Below are 16,552 nucleotides of genomic sequence, written 5' to 3' on the forward strand. Positions count from 1 at the left end.
TGTGAACCACCAGCAGGTTGGGGGAGGTGATTCTGCCTCTCTGCTATGGTCTCATGAGACCCCACCTGGAGTACTGCATCCAAGTCTGCGGTTCCCCACGCAGGAAAGACATAGAGCTGTTGAAGTGAGTCTAGAGGAAGCCACCAAGATGATTAGAGGGATGGAGCACCTTCCCTACAAGGAAGGGCTGAGGGAACTGGGATTGTTCAGCCTGGAAAAGAGAAATCTTTGGAGTGACCTAATTGTGGCCTTCCAGTACCTGAAGGGAGCCTACAAGAAAGACTTCTTACAAGAGCATGTAGTGACAGGACAAGGGTAAATGGATCCAAACTAAAGGAGAATAGGTTTGGATTAGATATTAGGAGGAAGTTCTTTGCTGTGAGGGTGGTGAGGGACTGGCACAGGTTGCCTAGAGAAGTTGTGGATGCCCCATCCCTGGAATTGTTCAAGGGCAGGCTGGGTGGAGCTCTGAGCTGGATGGAGCTCTGAATTAGCGCAAGGTGTTCCTGTGCATGGCAGAGGAGTTGGAATGGGATGATCTTTAAGGTCCCTTCCAACCCAAACCATTCTGTGATTGCCAGCAGGTCCCCTCTACTCAGCAGTGGTGAGGCCACACCTGGAGCACTGTGTCCAGTTCTGGGCTCACCAGTACAAAGCAGACATGGACATATTGGGGAAAGTGCAGTGAAGGGCCATGAAGATGATGAAGAGACTGGAGCACCTCACAGATGAGGAAGGGCTGAGAGAACTGGGACTGTTCAGCCTGGAAAAGAAAAAGCTCAGGAAGATCTTATCGATGCGTGTAAATACCTAAGGGAAGGTGCAGAGAGGACAGAGCCAGGCTCTGTTCAGGGGTGCCCAGTGACAGGACCAGAGGCAATAGGCACAGGAGATTCCCTCTGAACATCAGGAAACAATTTTTTTCACTGTGGATGACCAAGCACTGGCACAGAGTGAATAAATAAAATTGAATGTTGCAAAGAAGGCAAAAGGATACAACTATATGACAGTGGTCATGTGGCCAATGCAGTGAAGTGTAGCAGAAATTGAATATTAATTTTTTTTCAATTAGAACAAAGGAACTTTGATTTAGTGAAGTTGACAGTAGAGAGACATAAAGGGTTGATATAGTTAAACATTTCCATTCTGTGCTTGGGGAAAAAGACAAATGTTGCAGGCACACTGCATGATGATGAAATACTTTTCCACAGTTCTTAAGCAAATACCAGTCAAATAGCAGATATCAATGTGGTTTTGCTTTAAATCAGACAGGCACTTAGTTGAATGTTTCCCAAGTAGCACTGATAGGAATAGCTTTGAATATGAAAAATTGTCCATTTTTTCCAATGACATGGTTCAGCCACACAATGTGGGTCTTGGAGAACTAATTAAATATTTGTATATACGAGTTCACTTACTGGTTCAATCAAGTCTAAGCAGGGGTTTATGGAATATATTTCTCATCAAGTCAACTTGCTGGGTTTTTCCTGTGATTCAAAATCCAGTTAATAAAGATTTAAAGTCCTTTGCGGGTTTGCCAGCCTACTCATCTTGTGTAGGACATGATTACACATGGCAAAAGCCTCGCTGGAGCTGTATCTGGGTCAATAAAAGGTTTTGTTGACTTTGGCTCATATCTAAATGTGAGGAAGTGGTACCTGTGCCAGCACAAACACTGCTCCTGAGGATGTATCCAAGGGGACTCTCCTGGCCTGGCTCTCCTGGCACAGAGAGCCTGTCCTGGAGAAGGCTCCTGTGTGAGGCTGATTCAGTACTACCTGATGTTCTCACCAAAAAAACAAGAAATGTTTCAAACCAAGGTTGTATATAACAAATAGTGTGTGTCTGACTACCTAGCAAATCTAAACTTGCAGTATTTTAAATAGAAAACCATAATCATTTTGGAATATTTCTAAAGGCACTATAGCCCTTGCCACTTTAGGAGTTATATCAACCCAAAAAAACTGCCCACAACTGGAGTCCTGAGGAAGACTGTCAGCTGGAGGTGTGTGGTGAAGAGAGGTTACCTTGGATCTGAGTGTCAGGATGGAGATAAGCAAATGTGATTTATTGTAACTGGATAAGATGAAAGCTTGTACACCTTGAAAGAGTATGTGCACCGAAATGCAGTTCCTTTCCAGGAAACAGGGACCATAAATAATCTACAAAACTCATGAGAAAAAAAGCCAGATGAGTCTAAAAAAGTTATATATATATCTGCTCACTTGGCAAAAAAGGATGATTTCCTGGATTTGGCTACAAGGAAATAGTGAGTGCACCTACAGATTCTGCATTAGGCCAGTACTTGGCACAATTTGAATCCTGTGTGCAAATTGCGTGACAGTAATTGAGGAAACATAGAAAAACTTGGGAAGAAGAGCTTCAGGAATTAAAAAAAACCCTGCTTTATATCTGAGACTCAGGAAGCAAGATCTATGCGGTTTTGGTAAATCAGTAGAAAAGCTTGATCAGTGTGTGCACAAATGAAACAGATGCTTTAGAAACAAAAGCTTTCTGAGCTGTCAAAGGTAAAACCAGATCTAATCGTGTGGCCTTTACAAGAGATAGTTCCAACACAGTCAAAGGTGTGGAAGTGTGTGGTATAAACACACAAGGACCTGTTGTTTCCTTTCAAAACTGTGGTGATAGTGCACTTTATTCATGTTAGAAAGGGCAGTGACATCATGCTTCAAAAGAAAATAAGCCAACATCTCCTGGCGTAATGCCACTGCCAACTTAAGCCTGATGTAACACTGAGCCTGCCTTTTCAAGCAGACCCAAAAATGAGTAATCCAAAGGCATTCATTGACAGGCCAAAGTATTAGTTGGTGCCTTTGAAAAATTCAGTGCCAACACTAAAATGGATTTTACCGTGTCCAGGCCATGGATCTTCTCCGCTCCAGTGAATCAGTTTAATCAACTTGGTAACTCAAGATATTTTGGCAAGTAAATGAAATCTTTGTGTAGCAGGGACATGTGAATGATCTGTGTCAATAACAAGCACGACTTTGTCCTTTCGAAATTGTCCAGAAAGAGATTTTCAGATATGTCTGCAAAATGAGCAGTGAAGTTAAATAGCAGGGAGGAGAAAAAAACAACCTGTCTAGTCCTGTCTAGTCCTGGCAGAGCACACCTAAAACTCTGCATCAGTAAACAGAGTCTCCTATTGGGGCTGGCTCTTGCCTCTGAATAAAAGGTGGCTTTAACAGCTGAATAATCTCATTATGCACATCAGGCCTGTGCCTAGTGTCACAGTCCAATATTGCTGAGGGCTTGTTCTAAGCCTAGAGGGGTTTAAATGCTTTCCCAACCTGAAGAAAAAGCTTCTGTCAGAGCCTGGATTCTAAATGTAAAATAAACACCAGATCCTCACTCTCCAGCTCTGGGCTGTGCCAGCTTTTCCCAGCTTGGGCAGCTTTAGAGTTGCTCCAGAGGCAATGCCACGCCCAGACATGCAGACAGGGAACATTTCAAATAAATTGGGGAATTCTGTGCCACTAAACTCACCACTGCAAAATGCCTTCTGGATGTCCAGGTGGGAACAGCGCCTTAGCAGGGGGGGCAAAGTGCAAAGACATGATTTAGACTAGAAAAGACACTCTGACAGAATCACAGTGTCGTTAGGGTGAGAAGGGACCTCTGGAGATCATCCAGTCCAACCTCCTTGCCAAGGCAGGGTCATCTGGAGCAGGTGACATGGGAATGCATCCAGATGGGTTTGGAATGTCTCCAGAGAGGGAGACTCCACGCCCTCCCTGGGCAGCCTGTTCCAGTGCTCTGCCACCCTCCATGGACAGAAGTTCTTCCTAATGTTGAGGTGAAACTCCTTGTGTTTTAGTTTATGGCCATTGCTCCTCGTCCTGACACCAAAGAGAGTCTGGCACCATCCTCCTGGCATACGACTTGGAGATATTTATGTGTATTGATGAGATCCCCTTTCAGTGTTCTCTTCTCCAGACTAACCAGGCCCAGCTCCAGCAGTGTCTCCTCACATGGGAGATGCTCCAGACCCCTCCTCGTCTCTGTGCCCTCCGCTGGACCCTCTCCAGCAACTCCTTGTTTATTGCGCTGATGACCTCAGACCGGGGCACAGCCGCGGACACCCGTTAACCCCCAATCCCGGTATCACTCGTTGTTAACCCGCCGCTCCCCGCGGTGTTTTGAGCGGTGACACCCGAGTGTCCCCCCCCGGCCGGTGTGGGACAGACACGTCACGGCGGTGACGTCAGGCGCGGCCACCGGCCGAGCCGCGCGCTGGGGCCGCCAAACAAGCGGCATTCTGAACCCATTCTCCCCTTTCCCGCCGCGGCGGACGCGGAGCCGCACCTCTTCCCGTTCCTTTACCTTTTCCCCGCCCCTTTCCCGCCCCATTCCCGTTCCTCTTCCCCTTCTCCGCCACTTCCGCCTCCGCAGGTCCCGGTAACCCGCCCGCCGCCAGGCCCCCGCGCGGGGCTGCCCCGCGCGCCGCCTGACCGCCGCCGCTCGCGAAGCGCCGCTCCGCCCCGCCCGCAGCCGCGGCCGCGCCGCGCTTCAGCGGCGCCGCCCTTCCCTTCTCGCCCGGGCGCAGCGCGGCGGGCTCGGCCGGTGCTGCGCGGGCTCGGCCGGTGCGGCGCCGGGGATCAGGCGGCGCCGCTGGCGGCCCCCAGCCCTGAAGGGAGCAGCGGGCGGGGGCCTCGGCGGGGCGGGGGAGGTGGAGGCGGTGACCGGGCCGGGCGGGCCCATGTCGGCACCGGGCACAGGTACGGGGGGAGCCGTGGGCGAGGGGGACGAGGGCAGGGCGGCCCCGCGGTGTGTGTGAGGAGCGTGGCCCTGGGGAGGCGTTGGGACGGCGCAGGGGCCTGGTGGGGCCGCGGGGAGGGGGGTCCCGGGGGTTCCCCGGGGCCGGAGGGGGGAGTCGAGGCGGGGAGGGCTCGGGCGGCGGTGCCTGAGGGCGCGGGGAGAGGGCAGGGCATGCTGCTGCTGCCAGCCGGGAAGGGCGGTGGGACGGCTGGGAGCAGGCGTTGGGGTGTGCGGGAGCGAGCGGGGCCGTTCAGTGCCCCGTCTGTGGCCGCCGTTTGCCGGTGGAAGGCGCGTCCCCGCGGGTCTGACAGCGAAACGCTGAGTCCCGAGACGTGTGGAAGTGAAAGTAAAAGCGCCCGGCTGTTCGCCAGGCCGGGCTGAGGATGGGTCAGTGCCGTGGAGTTGTGTCAGAGAGGATATCGGGAAAAGGTTGTTCGCCCAGAGGGTAGTTGGGCACTTGAACAGGCTCCCCAGGGAAGTGGTCACAGCACTAAGCCTGACAGAGCTCAAGAAGTGTTTGCACAATGCTCTCGGGCACATGGTGAGATTCTTTGGGCTGTCCTGTGCAGGGCCAGGATCTGAACTGATGATCCTTGTGGGTCCCTTCCAACTCGGAGTATTCCGTGGTTCTGTGAACCTTCCCTGGCAGTGCATGGGGTGCTCCTCTCTCTGCACTGTGGTTTCCTGCTCTGCTCCTTGTCTCATCTTCCAAAACTTATGGCTGAGTTTATTTTCTCCTCGTTGACCAGGGCATTTTTCTGCACCTTCCCCATTTTTCTAATGCATCTTCCCCATTTTTCTAACGCACCTTCCCTTGCTTTAAGAGAACCCTGGTTATATTTCATTCCTTGAAACTTTTAGCTTTCAAGTGGTGTGATAACCAGTGATGGAGGAGTTTGTTGCTCTGCCAGATTTTTCAGCCAGTTAGAAGTGGGGACATCTTGCCTCATATCCCCTCATTTCTTTTGTAGTAGAATAGCTGCAGAAAGGACCGTTTATGTGATCAATTTTATTTCCAGTGGCAGTAAAAGGAGAACATGAAAAATCTCAATATGTTTAGTTTAATAGAGCTGTATTTCTTCCCCCCATATGTGTGTTTGCAAGGATTGAGATTCTGGATCATGTTAATGCAGACTGTGAGAACAGACTTTTTATTGACTTGAGAAGATTGATTTGAGGGCCACATTGTTGGTGTTTATCCTTTATTCTGAATTGTGACTGGGTTAACGATGCTGAATACCTTATATGACTGGTTTCCTTGAGAGTAAGTACATAGATGCTTTTCCTTAAATGTTGCTTCTGTATTTCAAGACCTGTTTCTTAAGTTTCTGAGCCCTGAGTATCATGAACCCAGTCCCATCACTTTTTCAAATTCCAAGAATGGTATGAAGTAAAGAAAAAAGTAGAAATTTAGGTACACTAAAAATGTCTTAACCACAAATGAGTTAAGATGTGTCAAATATTGGAAAATTAATAGAAGTAGTTTTCTCTGAAAAAATAGTGTCTGTAGGCACTGAAACTAAGGAATGTTAAAGCATGTGAGTGTCACTACAGAAACAGGCTGCCAAAGGCATGTGGATGTTTGTCTTGTCTCTTTTTTTCCTCTGTCCTTCCTAATTTTCACCTGTGAGTGCTGGTTTGTCTGTTGGCTCATGGAGTTCCTGTCATTATTGTGCCTTCTCATCAGTACCTCCCTATAAACACGAGGTATTGAATAGAAGTTCTCTTAATGTTTCCATACCATCCCCTTAATTTGAACCAAACTGTATCTTCAGCCTAATTCCCTCTGGAAGTGAGACCCAGGCGAGCCTGCTGCCTCTCTGTTTCCACTTGTCCCTGCTTCCCACATCTTTTGAGCCTTTCAGCCAGTTTCAGTCCAACAAGGCAGAAGTTCTGAAGGTCTGAACGTTCCACTGGCAGCTGAGGGAAAGTAGTGAGGTCTGGCTCACCATTCCTGCCCAGGGAAGGGCGATGGACTCGCTCCCGGGACAGTTCTGGGGCAGTTCTGCACCGTGTGTCAGAGGAGGCTCCACGCTGGATCAGCCTGTGGATCAGGGCTCAGTGTGTGTGTGGCTCGGAGGCAGCGGCCGCTCCGCCTCCTCCTGCCCGCGGGGGTTGGTGTAGGCACAAAGGAGCTGGCAGAGCCATCGGAAAGGTTGGGGAGATAAGGAGCTGTACATGTAGCAGGCAGTGAGGAGTATTGTAACACACCTGTGCTGGGATACAGGACAGGAATCTGCTGTAAACAAGATTTTTTGGTCACCAGTGTTCATGGGAAAAAAGTGGATAAACTGCCCTGTGGTCGAAATCATAATGTGCCTGATTATGCTCCATCCCTTTACTTTTTATCCCATCTTCTCTGTTTTGTTTTTATACAAGCAAACGTCCCATACATCTCTAAAACAGAATTCTGAGTTCCTAAATTTAATAAGAGCTTGATACCATAATGATTTTGGTGAGTGACCCTGTTGTTCAAAGTTACACGTGTAGGTGGATATTTTGTTCCATGGTGGCTTTTTTGGGTTTTTTGTTTGTTTTTTCCCAAACTGTAATTGAATTACCCTACTGACAATAGATGGGGGCAAAGATAAAAGCTGGAGTATTGGAATTCTGACGTACTTTTCCAGCATATCTTTAATCATAAACAACCTTTTTCTCGAAATGTTTTCCTTTTAAACTTAGCTCTCAATTTAGTAGCTTTCGGAATCTAACACTTTCTCTTTTTAAAATGAATGTGTTACTCTATTGTTTTTTTTCATTTAATTGGAGAGTCTCATGCATTGTTCTGTCTCACCTACTAGCGAGATATTATGTTGATGTTTAAATGCTGAAAGCTTTCCTTGCAAACCCCTTTTGTTAAAAATGGTGGGAGGGATAATTTAGCTGTCTCAAACTGATGGAAATTCCAATGTGGATTCATAGTGAGAAAAAATTCAAATAGTTATTGTTGATTTTAAAACAGGATGTGTAGAAGATTCTCATCTCCCAGGTGGAGCTGTGAGGAACAGGTCCCACTTGACTGGCCTGCAGAAATAGAAAAATTAGTTCAGATTGTAATATGAAGAGGTTTAGGGGGCTGTTTAGTTGTTTGGGTTTTGTTGACCTCTTCTCTCTCAGGTTAAGTACTGATTTCACAATAATACTGTTTTAAGATGATGTAGTTCAGTGTTTTTGAAATCCAAGTAGTTCTAAGATCTTGAGATGTGAAATCTTTTAGTCGTAGGACATGCGTTAGGGAGCCAAATTTGCTAATGCTTGTTTAAGCAATGCTGATTTGATTTCCATAAATCAGTGTCAGAGACATTTCTTCTTTGGTGCTGTTGCCAATTGCTGTCAAACAGGCGAAGTCCTGAACAGGTTCCCAGTTGGTAAGTTGTCACTGCCCATATCTGAATACACTGTGAACTTTTGCAAACATTTTTTCTTTAGAAGACCTGGACGAGCACCTTAAATATTGTAACACAGAGTTCCATATGGGTGGGATAGTCAGTATGTGAATCTGTCATCTTATTGTTTGGGAGGTGGGGGAGGAAATGTGAAATACTTACTTAGAAACAGAGATTTTCTTTAGTATGGTGTCTTACTTATATTTCACAATAGTTAAAAATAATACTAGAAGCACCCTACATTAGATTGGAATGCAAGTGTCTCATCATCCACTCCGAGTAGATGCAGGAAATCTGTGAATTTAGCACGTTTTCATCATCCAGTCAGAGTTAAATGTCAGAAAGGCAAAAATAGGGGTGTCAGTTGGGAGTCAAACTGGTGTTACTGATAAAAACGGTGATGGTTCTTCAGAAGGGATCACATGCAGTGGTGTCCCATCAGTCCCACCCATATATGCATTTAACTTGAAGCATGTGAACATGTGAAAACTATTTTTTCTTTTAAGAGACCAACGTAGCATGAAGTAAATAAAGCTCAGGTGGTTCTGATTTTCTCTTGTGGTCCTGTTTGGCCCATCTGATCCTTCCATGAGTCAGCAGAATGCCCTTCATTAGGGACAGCTGCATCTGTAGTACCAGGAGTTACCCATCAGGGTGAAGAAGGTGAGTCTTCCCCCTCTATTTGGTACTTACAAAACCACATCTGGACACCACATCCAGGTCTGGATTCTCTGTTCCCAAGGAAGGCACTGACATACTGGAGTGCCACCAAGAACATCAGGAGGCTGGAGGACATGATAGGTTAAGAGAAACAGAGGGAACTCTAGGGTTTCTTAATCTGTGTGAATAAAAGGGGAAATCTTATTATTGTCTTAAAACAGTCTAACAGGAGAGGATAGAGAAGATGGAGCTGGCTTCTTCTCAGAGCTGCACAGGGATAGGCTGAAAAGAGGCAGAATCAGGATAAGGCATAGCACATAGCAAATTCCAGGGAAAGCTTTTTCATAGTGTGGTTATTCAGGTGCTGACAGAGGGGCCCAAAAGAGGCCCTTGCATCTCTATCAATGGAGATACTAAAACCTTAGGTAGCCAATTTCTTGATCTTATTGGACCTGCCTGGAGAAGAGGGACGAAGGCTGAACTAGGTGCCCTCCACAGTTTCCTTCTGATCAAAATTATTCTGGGATTTTTACCCTTTGGTGTTCAGTATATGTTACCTCTTGTATCCTCAGCCAAATGAAACCAAAGCTTAGAGGGCTGGAAACCCCGAAGAGGCTAAAGCTCCTACAAAATGTTGGTTAAGTAGAAGGAGAGAGGAACTGTAGCCTTGAATAACTCTTGATAATTGCAGCCTTTCTGATATTATTTCCATTTGTTCTGCTGACAGGGAGGTTTGTGTGTCTAGCATAGTCAGCACAGCTCACTCTGCAGCTGCTACTTGTGCAGCTTGAGTGTTGGAAAAGAGTCCTGGAGATGGCTGGGGAAATCTTGGGAAGGTTGAGGAAAGAAGGAAGCAAGAGGATGCCTCTTCACAGTGAGGAGAGTCAGGCATTGGAGCAGGTTGGCTGGAGGGGTTGTGCAGTTTCCTTCCTTGGCAGTTTTCAAGGAGCAGTCCTGTCTGACCTCATTGCTGACCCTGCTTTGAGCAGGAGGTTCAACTACTTGGTCCCACCAAACCTGCATTATCCTAGGATCCTAAGCAGTGGAAGGGGGAGTATTCTTACGAGATGTGTAGAAAGGTCAGTGAGGTGCAGGTGCATGCTGATGAATCAAATACTTAATTATTTTTAAGTTGGGGATACTTTGCTTTCATCAGTTGTGTTGTTTCTGTGGGTTTTTTTCAGATGGGCTTCAGTATATATTCCAAGATCTTGTATTTCTTGGGTTGTAGAAACTTGAGATGCTTTTACTTTATGCTGAAGACAACTTTGCAGTACAACACTCTTACAAAATGGTTAGTTTTTACCTTTTAGGTCCATTCTGTAGTTCAAGTAAACTTAAACCTTTATTCTGATGAGTCAGGCATTTGTGAGTTAATTGAATATGGGTAGGCTGTGAAAAATGACTAAAATATCAACAGCAATTTAAAAGTACTTCTTTTCCTGTGATTCTGCAGGTTTGCCTGGGTAACACGATGCCAGCTGAGCGCAAAAAGCCACCAAATATGGAAGAAAAGGAATCTCAGCTAAATAATAAAGAATTTAGTGAAAGGAGACCAGTGAGCACCAGGGACAAGCCAAAAGAAGATGTCAAGGTTGGCATGAAGAGAGAGACTTTAAAGGTTCCTGAAGATAAAAAGAAGAAAATGGAAGAGGATAAAAGAAAGAAGGAAGACAAGGAGCGGAAGAAAAAAGAAGAGGATAAAGTAAAGGCAGAAGAGGAACAAAAGAAGAAAGAGGAAGAAGAAAAAAAGAAACTTGAAGAAGAGGAGAAAAAGAAACAGGAGGAGGAAGAGAAGAAGAAACAAGAAGAAGCAGCTGCTCAACTGAAGTAAGTGGTCTTTTAATGGTTTAATTGTGCCAAATGCTGTAGTTCTGCTACCAGGATTGTGGGCAGAGTTATAAAAGATAAACTGTTTGAGTTACTTTTAAGAAGTTGCCTGTAGTGTTTTAAGTTTTATGTGGCTGACTGAGTATGCTTTATGACTTCTACATAATTTTGAGTTTTCACTTGTAACCTCTGTTATTTTAGTCTCTAATATGGAGCTTTGATAGTGTTCTGCATGTGATGACCATGTAATGCACAGTTATGCTTGAATAAATGTCATGGTTTAACCCCAGTTGGCAACTCAGCCCCACACAGCCCCTCACTCCCCTCAACAGGATGGGGAAGGGAATCAGAAGAGTTAAAGTAAGAAAACTTGTGGGCTGACATAAAGACAGTTCAATAGATAAAGGAAAAGCTGTGTGCTCAAGCAAAGCAAAACAGGGAGTTCATTCCCCACTTCCCCTGGGCAGGCAGGTGTTCAGCCATCCCCAGGACAGCAGGGCTCCATCAAATGTCACAGTGACTGGGGAAGACAAACTCCATCACTCTGAACATCCCTCCCCTTCCTTCTTCCCCAGATCTATATGTTGAGTTGTATGGTCTGGGATATCCCTGGGGTCAGTTGGGCTCATCTGTCCCAGCTATGTCCCCTCCCTACTCCTTGCACACCCCCAGCCTCCTCGCAGGTGGGGTGGGGTGAGGAAAAGGCCTTGACTGTGTGTAAGCCCTGCCCAGCAGTAATGAAAACATCCCAGTGTTATCCACACTGATTCCAGCACAAATCCAAACCACCCATCAGGCCACTGGGAAGAAAATTAATTCTGTCCCAGCCCAAACCAGCACAATACAGAAGCAGTTTCTTTTAAGATGGAGAGCTGTTAGCACCATAAATTTTGGAACACATACTTTAACAGGTCTACAGACCATAACAGGAGCAAATCTGCTGTGAGGAATGACTGTCATTTCTTTCAATCAAACACAGACAACTGATACCTGGATGGCAAACTCAGAATGTAACCTGGCAGTTTAATATGTGATATTACCAAGACAGTGTTTTTTAATATGTTATCCAAGGGTACTACTGTGTTGAAATGGCATCTTTAGACCAATAAAGCTCAGATTCTGGATATTCTTATGTCTGTAATACGTCACTTTTAAGACTGAGGCAATGTGATAGCCAAATTCTAGCTGGGACAGATATATTTCACCTATTTAAAATTTTCTGTGTAATTTCAGTAGTCTGGGAATAAAAGATTTCCCTTAACTGTATAATACAGTGACATGTTGAAAGGCTCTTGTGTTCTTTTGTAAGAACTCCATCTCCAGATGGAGTAAATGGAGTTCTATGTTTATATTTTTGAAGTCTGTTTGGATTAATATGTTCTGCCTAGAAGTATTTAAGAATTTATTTTTTTTTTGCAACAAGTAGTACTTGCCTTTTGCATTACAAAAATTAAACAGAGTTTATGAAGCAGATGATTCAGCTGTCTAGGATTAACTTGGTAAATATTTAAGAAGAGAGTATTAAAGGGAAACTTTTAGAACTGCTGAAGGTTTTCCAGCTATGACCTTTTTTCCTTTGAACTGATAACCTGCAAGCAACAAAATACTTTGTCCTGTAACAAAAATGACTAATTTTTATGTCTCTTAGGGAGAAAGAGGAAGCACATCAGCTCCATCAGGAGGCTTGGGAGCGCCACCAGGCAAGGAAAGATCTCCGCAGCAAGAACCAGAACGCCCCGGACAACCGTCCCGAGGAAAACTTCTTCAGCAGGCTGGACTCCAGCCTGAAGAAGAACACAGCTTTTGTTAAGAAGCTAAAAACCATCACAGAGCAACAACGGGACTCCTTGTCCCATGACTTTAATAGCCTGAATTTAAGCAAATACATTGCAGAAGCAGTAGCTTCTATTGTGGAGGCCAAGCTGAAAATCTCGGATGTGAACTGCGCCGTGCATTTGTGCTCCCTCTTCCACCAGCGATACGCTGATTTTGCTCCTTCCTTACTTCAGGCTTGGAAAAAACATTTTGAGGCGAGGAAAGAAGAGAAGACTCCCAACATCACCAAGTTAAGAACTGATCTGCGTTTCATTGCAGAACTGACAATAGTTGGGATTTTCACTGACAAGGAAGGTCTGTCTTTAATCTATGAGCAGCTTAAAAACATTATTAATGCCGACCGGGAATCCCACACTCACGTGTCCGTGGTTATCAGCTTCTGCCGGCACTGTGGAGATGACATTGCCGGGTTGGTACCGAGGAGAGTAAAAACTGTGGCAGAGAAGTTTAATTTGAGCTTTCCTCCTAGTGAGATAATTAGCCCAGAGAAACAACAGCCCTTCCAGAATTTGTTGAAGGAATACTTTACGTCTTTGACCAAACACCTGAAAAGGGACCACAGGGAGCTACAAAATATTGAAAGACAAAACAGGTGACACTTGAATGTTGTTTTTTATTTATGAATTAAAAAAAAGGTTTATTTATGAAATGCCTAGATTTGTTGCAGTATTTATAAACAAAGTATGTTGTAGTCAGTGTGTACAAGATAAGTGCTTTCTGCATTGTATCTAAAAAAACTAAATTTGATCTGAATACTTAAAAAGCAAAGACTAAACAGACTCTTCAAATATCTTTAAAGAAAAGGCAGGTTGACCTTTAGCTTTAATTCTCTTTATTTCCTTATCAGTGTGAGAGCAATGCTGCTTTCCCAGCTGGTACTGTCCTTTTCCTGTTGGCACAATCTGATTTTTCCCTTTCCACCCACATGTATCTAATGGAGCATATGCCACAATGGCTTGGCTTGTTTACTTTTTTAGTGTACCAGCATGGAGGACAAATTAGTTTACATTAACAAGTTATCCATTACACTTCAAGGTGGGCAAATTAATATAGTATTATATTAAAATAGAGAGCATAGACAATTTGATTCAAATCCTCTTAGATATCTGTATATAATTCTAATATTGCAGAGTATGATTATACACATCTTTGAGATCTGAATAATACTTTTCTACTATGTTCACATTGTTTAACAATTGTTTTCTTTAAGGCATCCTGAGTTCTCATTATTGGAGCCAGCCTAAATTCAGCTGCTGGTCTTAAAACAGAGTCATTCTCAAATCCTTTTGGAAACATAGAAATGAACATGTTACTGGGTGTAGACACAGGTTTCAGCTAAAAGGCTGGACATCAGTCCAGAGTCGTATGTGTGGTTGGAATACATTAAAATTTCATGTTCCCAAAGCAAGGATCAATTGTGCCTGATAGTTTTTGTGCTGCAGTCCTGTCTGGTCTCAGTCAAACAAGGTGTTGTATTTCACAGGACTATAAACTAACTTTTGAGGTACTGTTGTTTCTACAAGTACTTTATTAGTTTAAAGTGAGTTATCAACTTAGTTGTTATTTTTTTTAAGGTAATGAATATGAACCTTTATCCTTTCACAGTTGTAGTGGGTTCTGGGCACGTCGGTTCTGGGTGGCATTTCAGTGAGTGGGTTTTGTAAAGCCTGTATGATAGCAAATAAAGTGAAAAAAGTTTCCAAGAGGTATAAAGTATGTTAAGAAACCAAGAAGAAGAAAGACTGAGAGTGATCTGAGAGAGGGAAATATACTTTATTATTTACTTGTACAACTGGATAAAAGAGCCTGGATAGAGCCCTGAGCAGCCTGCTCTGATCTCATCACTGAGCCTGCTTTGAGTAGATCAGACAAGTGACCTCTTTATGCACCTCCTCATCTGAATTATCCCTGTGGACTTGGGTGGAAGGCTTTGTTTTGGGGAAGGAATGTGAAGAACTATCGTTTATCACTGGATTAAGAGAACTCTATTATTTATCCCTCTGAACTTTAAGGTGTTTATTTTAACTTCTTAGTAAAAGTTGAGGAATAAGTTCTGTTAAAGAAACAAGCTATCAAAAAATTTTCCTACCAAATTTTATTGACTTACAACATGTTAGTAAGATAAATTGTTGGCTTTTGCACACTGTGGAAATGCAAGTGAGGGCAGGACAGAAATTCGCCTAGTAAGAAGTCTGTGAATACTTCCTAAGCTGTGGCTTTTGGGAGAGTGATTGTGCAGTTGGTTTGTTGCTTGCTTTTGTATTTTTTTCTGTGGATGGGTGTGGGGTTTTGGGATATTTTTGTTTGGTTGTTGGATTTTTTTTTTTTTTTAAACAACCAATAATCCTATTGGATAACACAGTTCTCCATGTAATAAAAATCTGATCCATTTTGCTGATAGCAGCAGTTTTTATTCATACTGTTGTTCCAGAATCAATGAAGTGAACAGAGAGTGAACTGTTCCCTCTTGTGCATCAACTGTGTCATGTTTAGGTTATGACGTCTTGTCAGGTAAATAACTCATAAATTTTTCTGTGTCAGGAAAGTGACCATGAAATAACCCAAGCTGTGCAGATTAGTTGAGTTAATTGAAAATTAATATCCTAAATTAACAGTGCATTAGTCCTGTGTTATCTGCAAATCATTTAGGTAAAATTAAAGCATTATTATATACAGGGGTTTCTGGATAATTGGATGATTAGGAAAACTACCTTGTGTTATGCTTTGACAGTAGAACCTGGTGGTCGTTTGGTTACACAGCTGAGAGCACAGGTAAAGGTGTCAGGCTGTATCACTGGAAGGAAACAGCTTCATTTCCAAGTTCTAGAGAGAGTTTTCAAAAATGAGTTAGATGTGGAAGAAACTTCTTTGGTCTAAATTAAGGATGTTTTTAAGCTGTGCTGAAGTTGCCTTGTGGTGCTGTGAAGAGACATAAAGTAAGACAAGTGCTGTGTGCTGTGCTTTTAATTGTATTCAGAACAGAATTGTGCTTTTTAAAGTTTGCTTCGTGTGCTAGAGCTTCCTTGAATTTGTTAACACTTGTCTTCTGGGAACTGAAAATGAGAACTGAAACTCTTGTACTGTTGTTACAGCACTTTGCTTTTTTGGTTTTTTTTAATAATAGCACAGAGCTTCAGTGCTCGTGTTTGTAAGGCTGCTGGTGTATTTTAAACTTAAAATATGTACATAATGGACAGCTGTCTCCATGGAAAAGCTGTGAGTTGGCACTTAACGTGTTTCCCGAATCCAAACTGAACTACTGCACTTTAGAAATTGTCAGTGGTTATTTAATTTGTTAATTTTTCTTGCTCTACTTTGCAGGAGCGGGTTTTACATTTTTATATAGGTGTCAGATGGACAAGAAATGGAACTTCAGCAAGCATTGCTGCTTCTTGCCCTCTGGCCAGACACCTGTGTCCAGTTCTGGCTCTGACCAGGTCTAAGGGATTTTGTTGCTCACTCTGTGAATGTGTTGTGTACGGAGATGACTTTTGTTTTACAAAACTGGAAAAAAGCCAAGACTGATATCCCTCAACTTACACTGCTTAAACTATTTTAGAATTTTTATGCCACAAAATATTTGTCTCTTGGCAGGACTGTGACTGTAAAACCTATTGCTTGATAAGAGCCCAATGGTAATGGGATCATACAAATGATGATGCATGACACAACTTGCTTCAGGAATTGTGGCATTTGCACCTTTTTTCAGACTTCTGATGCTTTCATGTCAGGGCAGGGGGCCTTGTCAGCGGTTCCAGCTGGTTAGTCCAGTGTTGTTAACATTGTTCAAGCTACTGTAAAACAAATTGGAATCAGCTTCCCTTTGGAATTCCATGTTTGGTCTGAGCCCATTTGGATCTTGGCTGTAGTTGGCCCCAAACAGCTCATCTGGGCCAAATTGTTCCTTGCTGGTAGAGAACTGACTGTGCCTCGTCCATGTAAGAACTGCTCCTGCAGAGAGGATGACTGGATCATGCCAGATGGGAAAAGGCACTTCTCAGGAGCCAGAATTCTGGATAAACTAGAACAGTGCTCATGAGCAACCACCTTATTCTGAGTTA

General features: G+C 43.9%; 3 protein-coding genes across 5 annotated transcripts in view; 1 reads left to right on the forward strand and 2 right to left on the reverse strand.

Annotated features, from left to right (window-relative positions):
- Window positions 1-4,371, reverse strand: part of DHTKD1 (dehydrogenase E1 and transketolase domain containing 1) — a 23,364-nt gene extending 18,993 nt beyond the window's left edge. The window contains exon 1 of the mRNA XM_027679596.1: window positions 4,216-4,371. Within this exon, the coding sequence (XP_027535397.1) occupies window positions 4,216-4,371 (156 nt within the window). The remainder of the gene's footprint in view (window positions 1-4,215) is intronic.
- A 159-nt stretch (window positions 4,372-4,530) lies between these two features.
- On the reverse strand, window positions 4,531-8,961 carry LOC113965751 (proline-rich receptor-like protein kinase PERK2). Its single transcript, XM_027679597.1, has 2 exons — window positions 8,859-8,961; window positions 4,531-5,156 (listed from the first exon to the last, which is right to left on the reverse strand). The coding sequence occupies exons 1-2, from the start codon at window positions 8,959-8,961 to the stop codon at window positions 4,531-4,533; spliced, it is 729 nt and encodes a 242-aa protein (XP_027535398.1).
- UPF2 (UPF2, regulator of nonsense mediated mRNA decay) overlaps window positions 4,670-16,552 on the forward strand; it is a 55,172-nt gene continuing 43,289 nt past the window's right edge. For 2 of the 3 annotated variants that reach the window (XM_027679545.1, XM_027679547.1), the window contains exons 1-3: window positions 4,670-4,739; window positions 10,282-10,655; window positions 12,304-13,083. In XM_027679545.1, coding sequence (XP_027535346.1) covers window positions 10,300-10,655; window positions 12,304-13,083 — 1,136 coding nt within the window. In that variant the 5' untranslated portion in view covers window positions 4,670-4,739; window positions 10,282-10,299. Of the gene's footprint in view, window positions 4,740-5,039; window positions 5,167-10,281; window positions 10,656-12,303; window positions 13,084-16,552 lie in introns of those variants that run through there. The other variant, XM_027679546.1, reaches the window with a different exon arrangement.

This window comes from Neopelma chrysocephalum, unplaced genomic scaffold (genome assembly GCF_003984885.1).
Source record: "Neopelma chrysocephalum unplaced genomic scaffold, ASM398488v2 Primary Assembly neopelma1_45, whole genome shotgun sequence".
Lineage (NCBI taxonomy): Eukaryota > Metazoa > Chordata > Aves > Passeriformes > Pipridae > Neopelma > Neopelma chrysocephalum.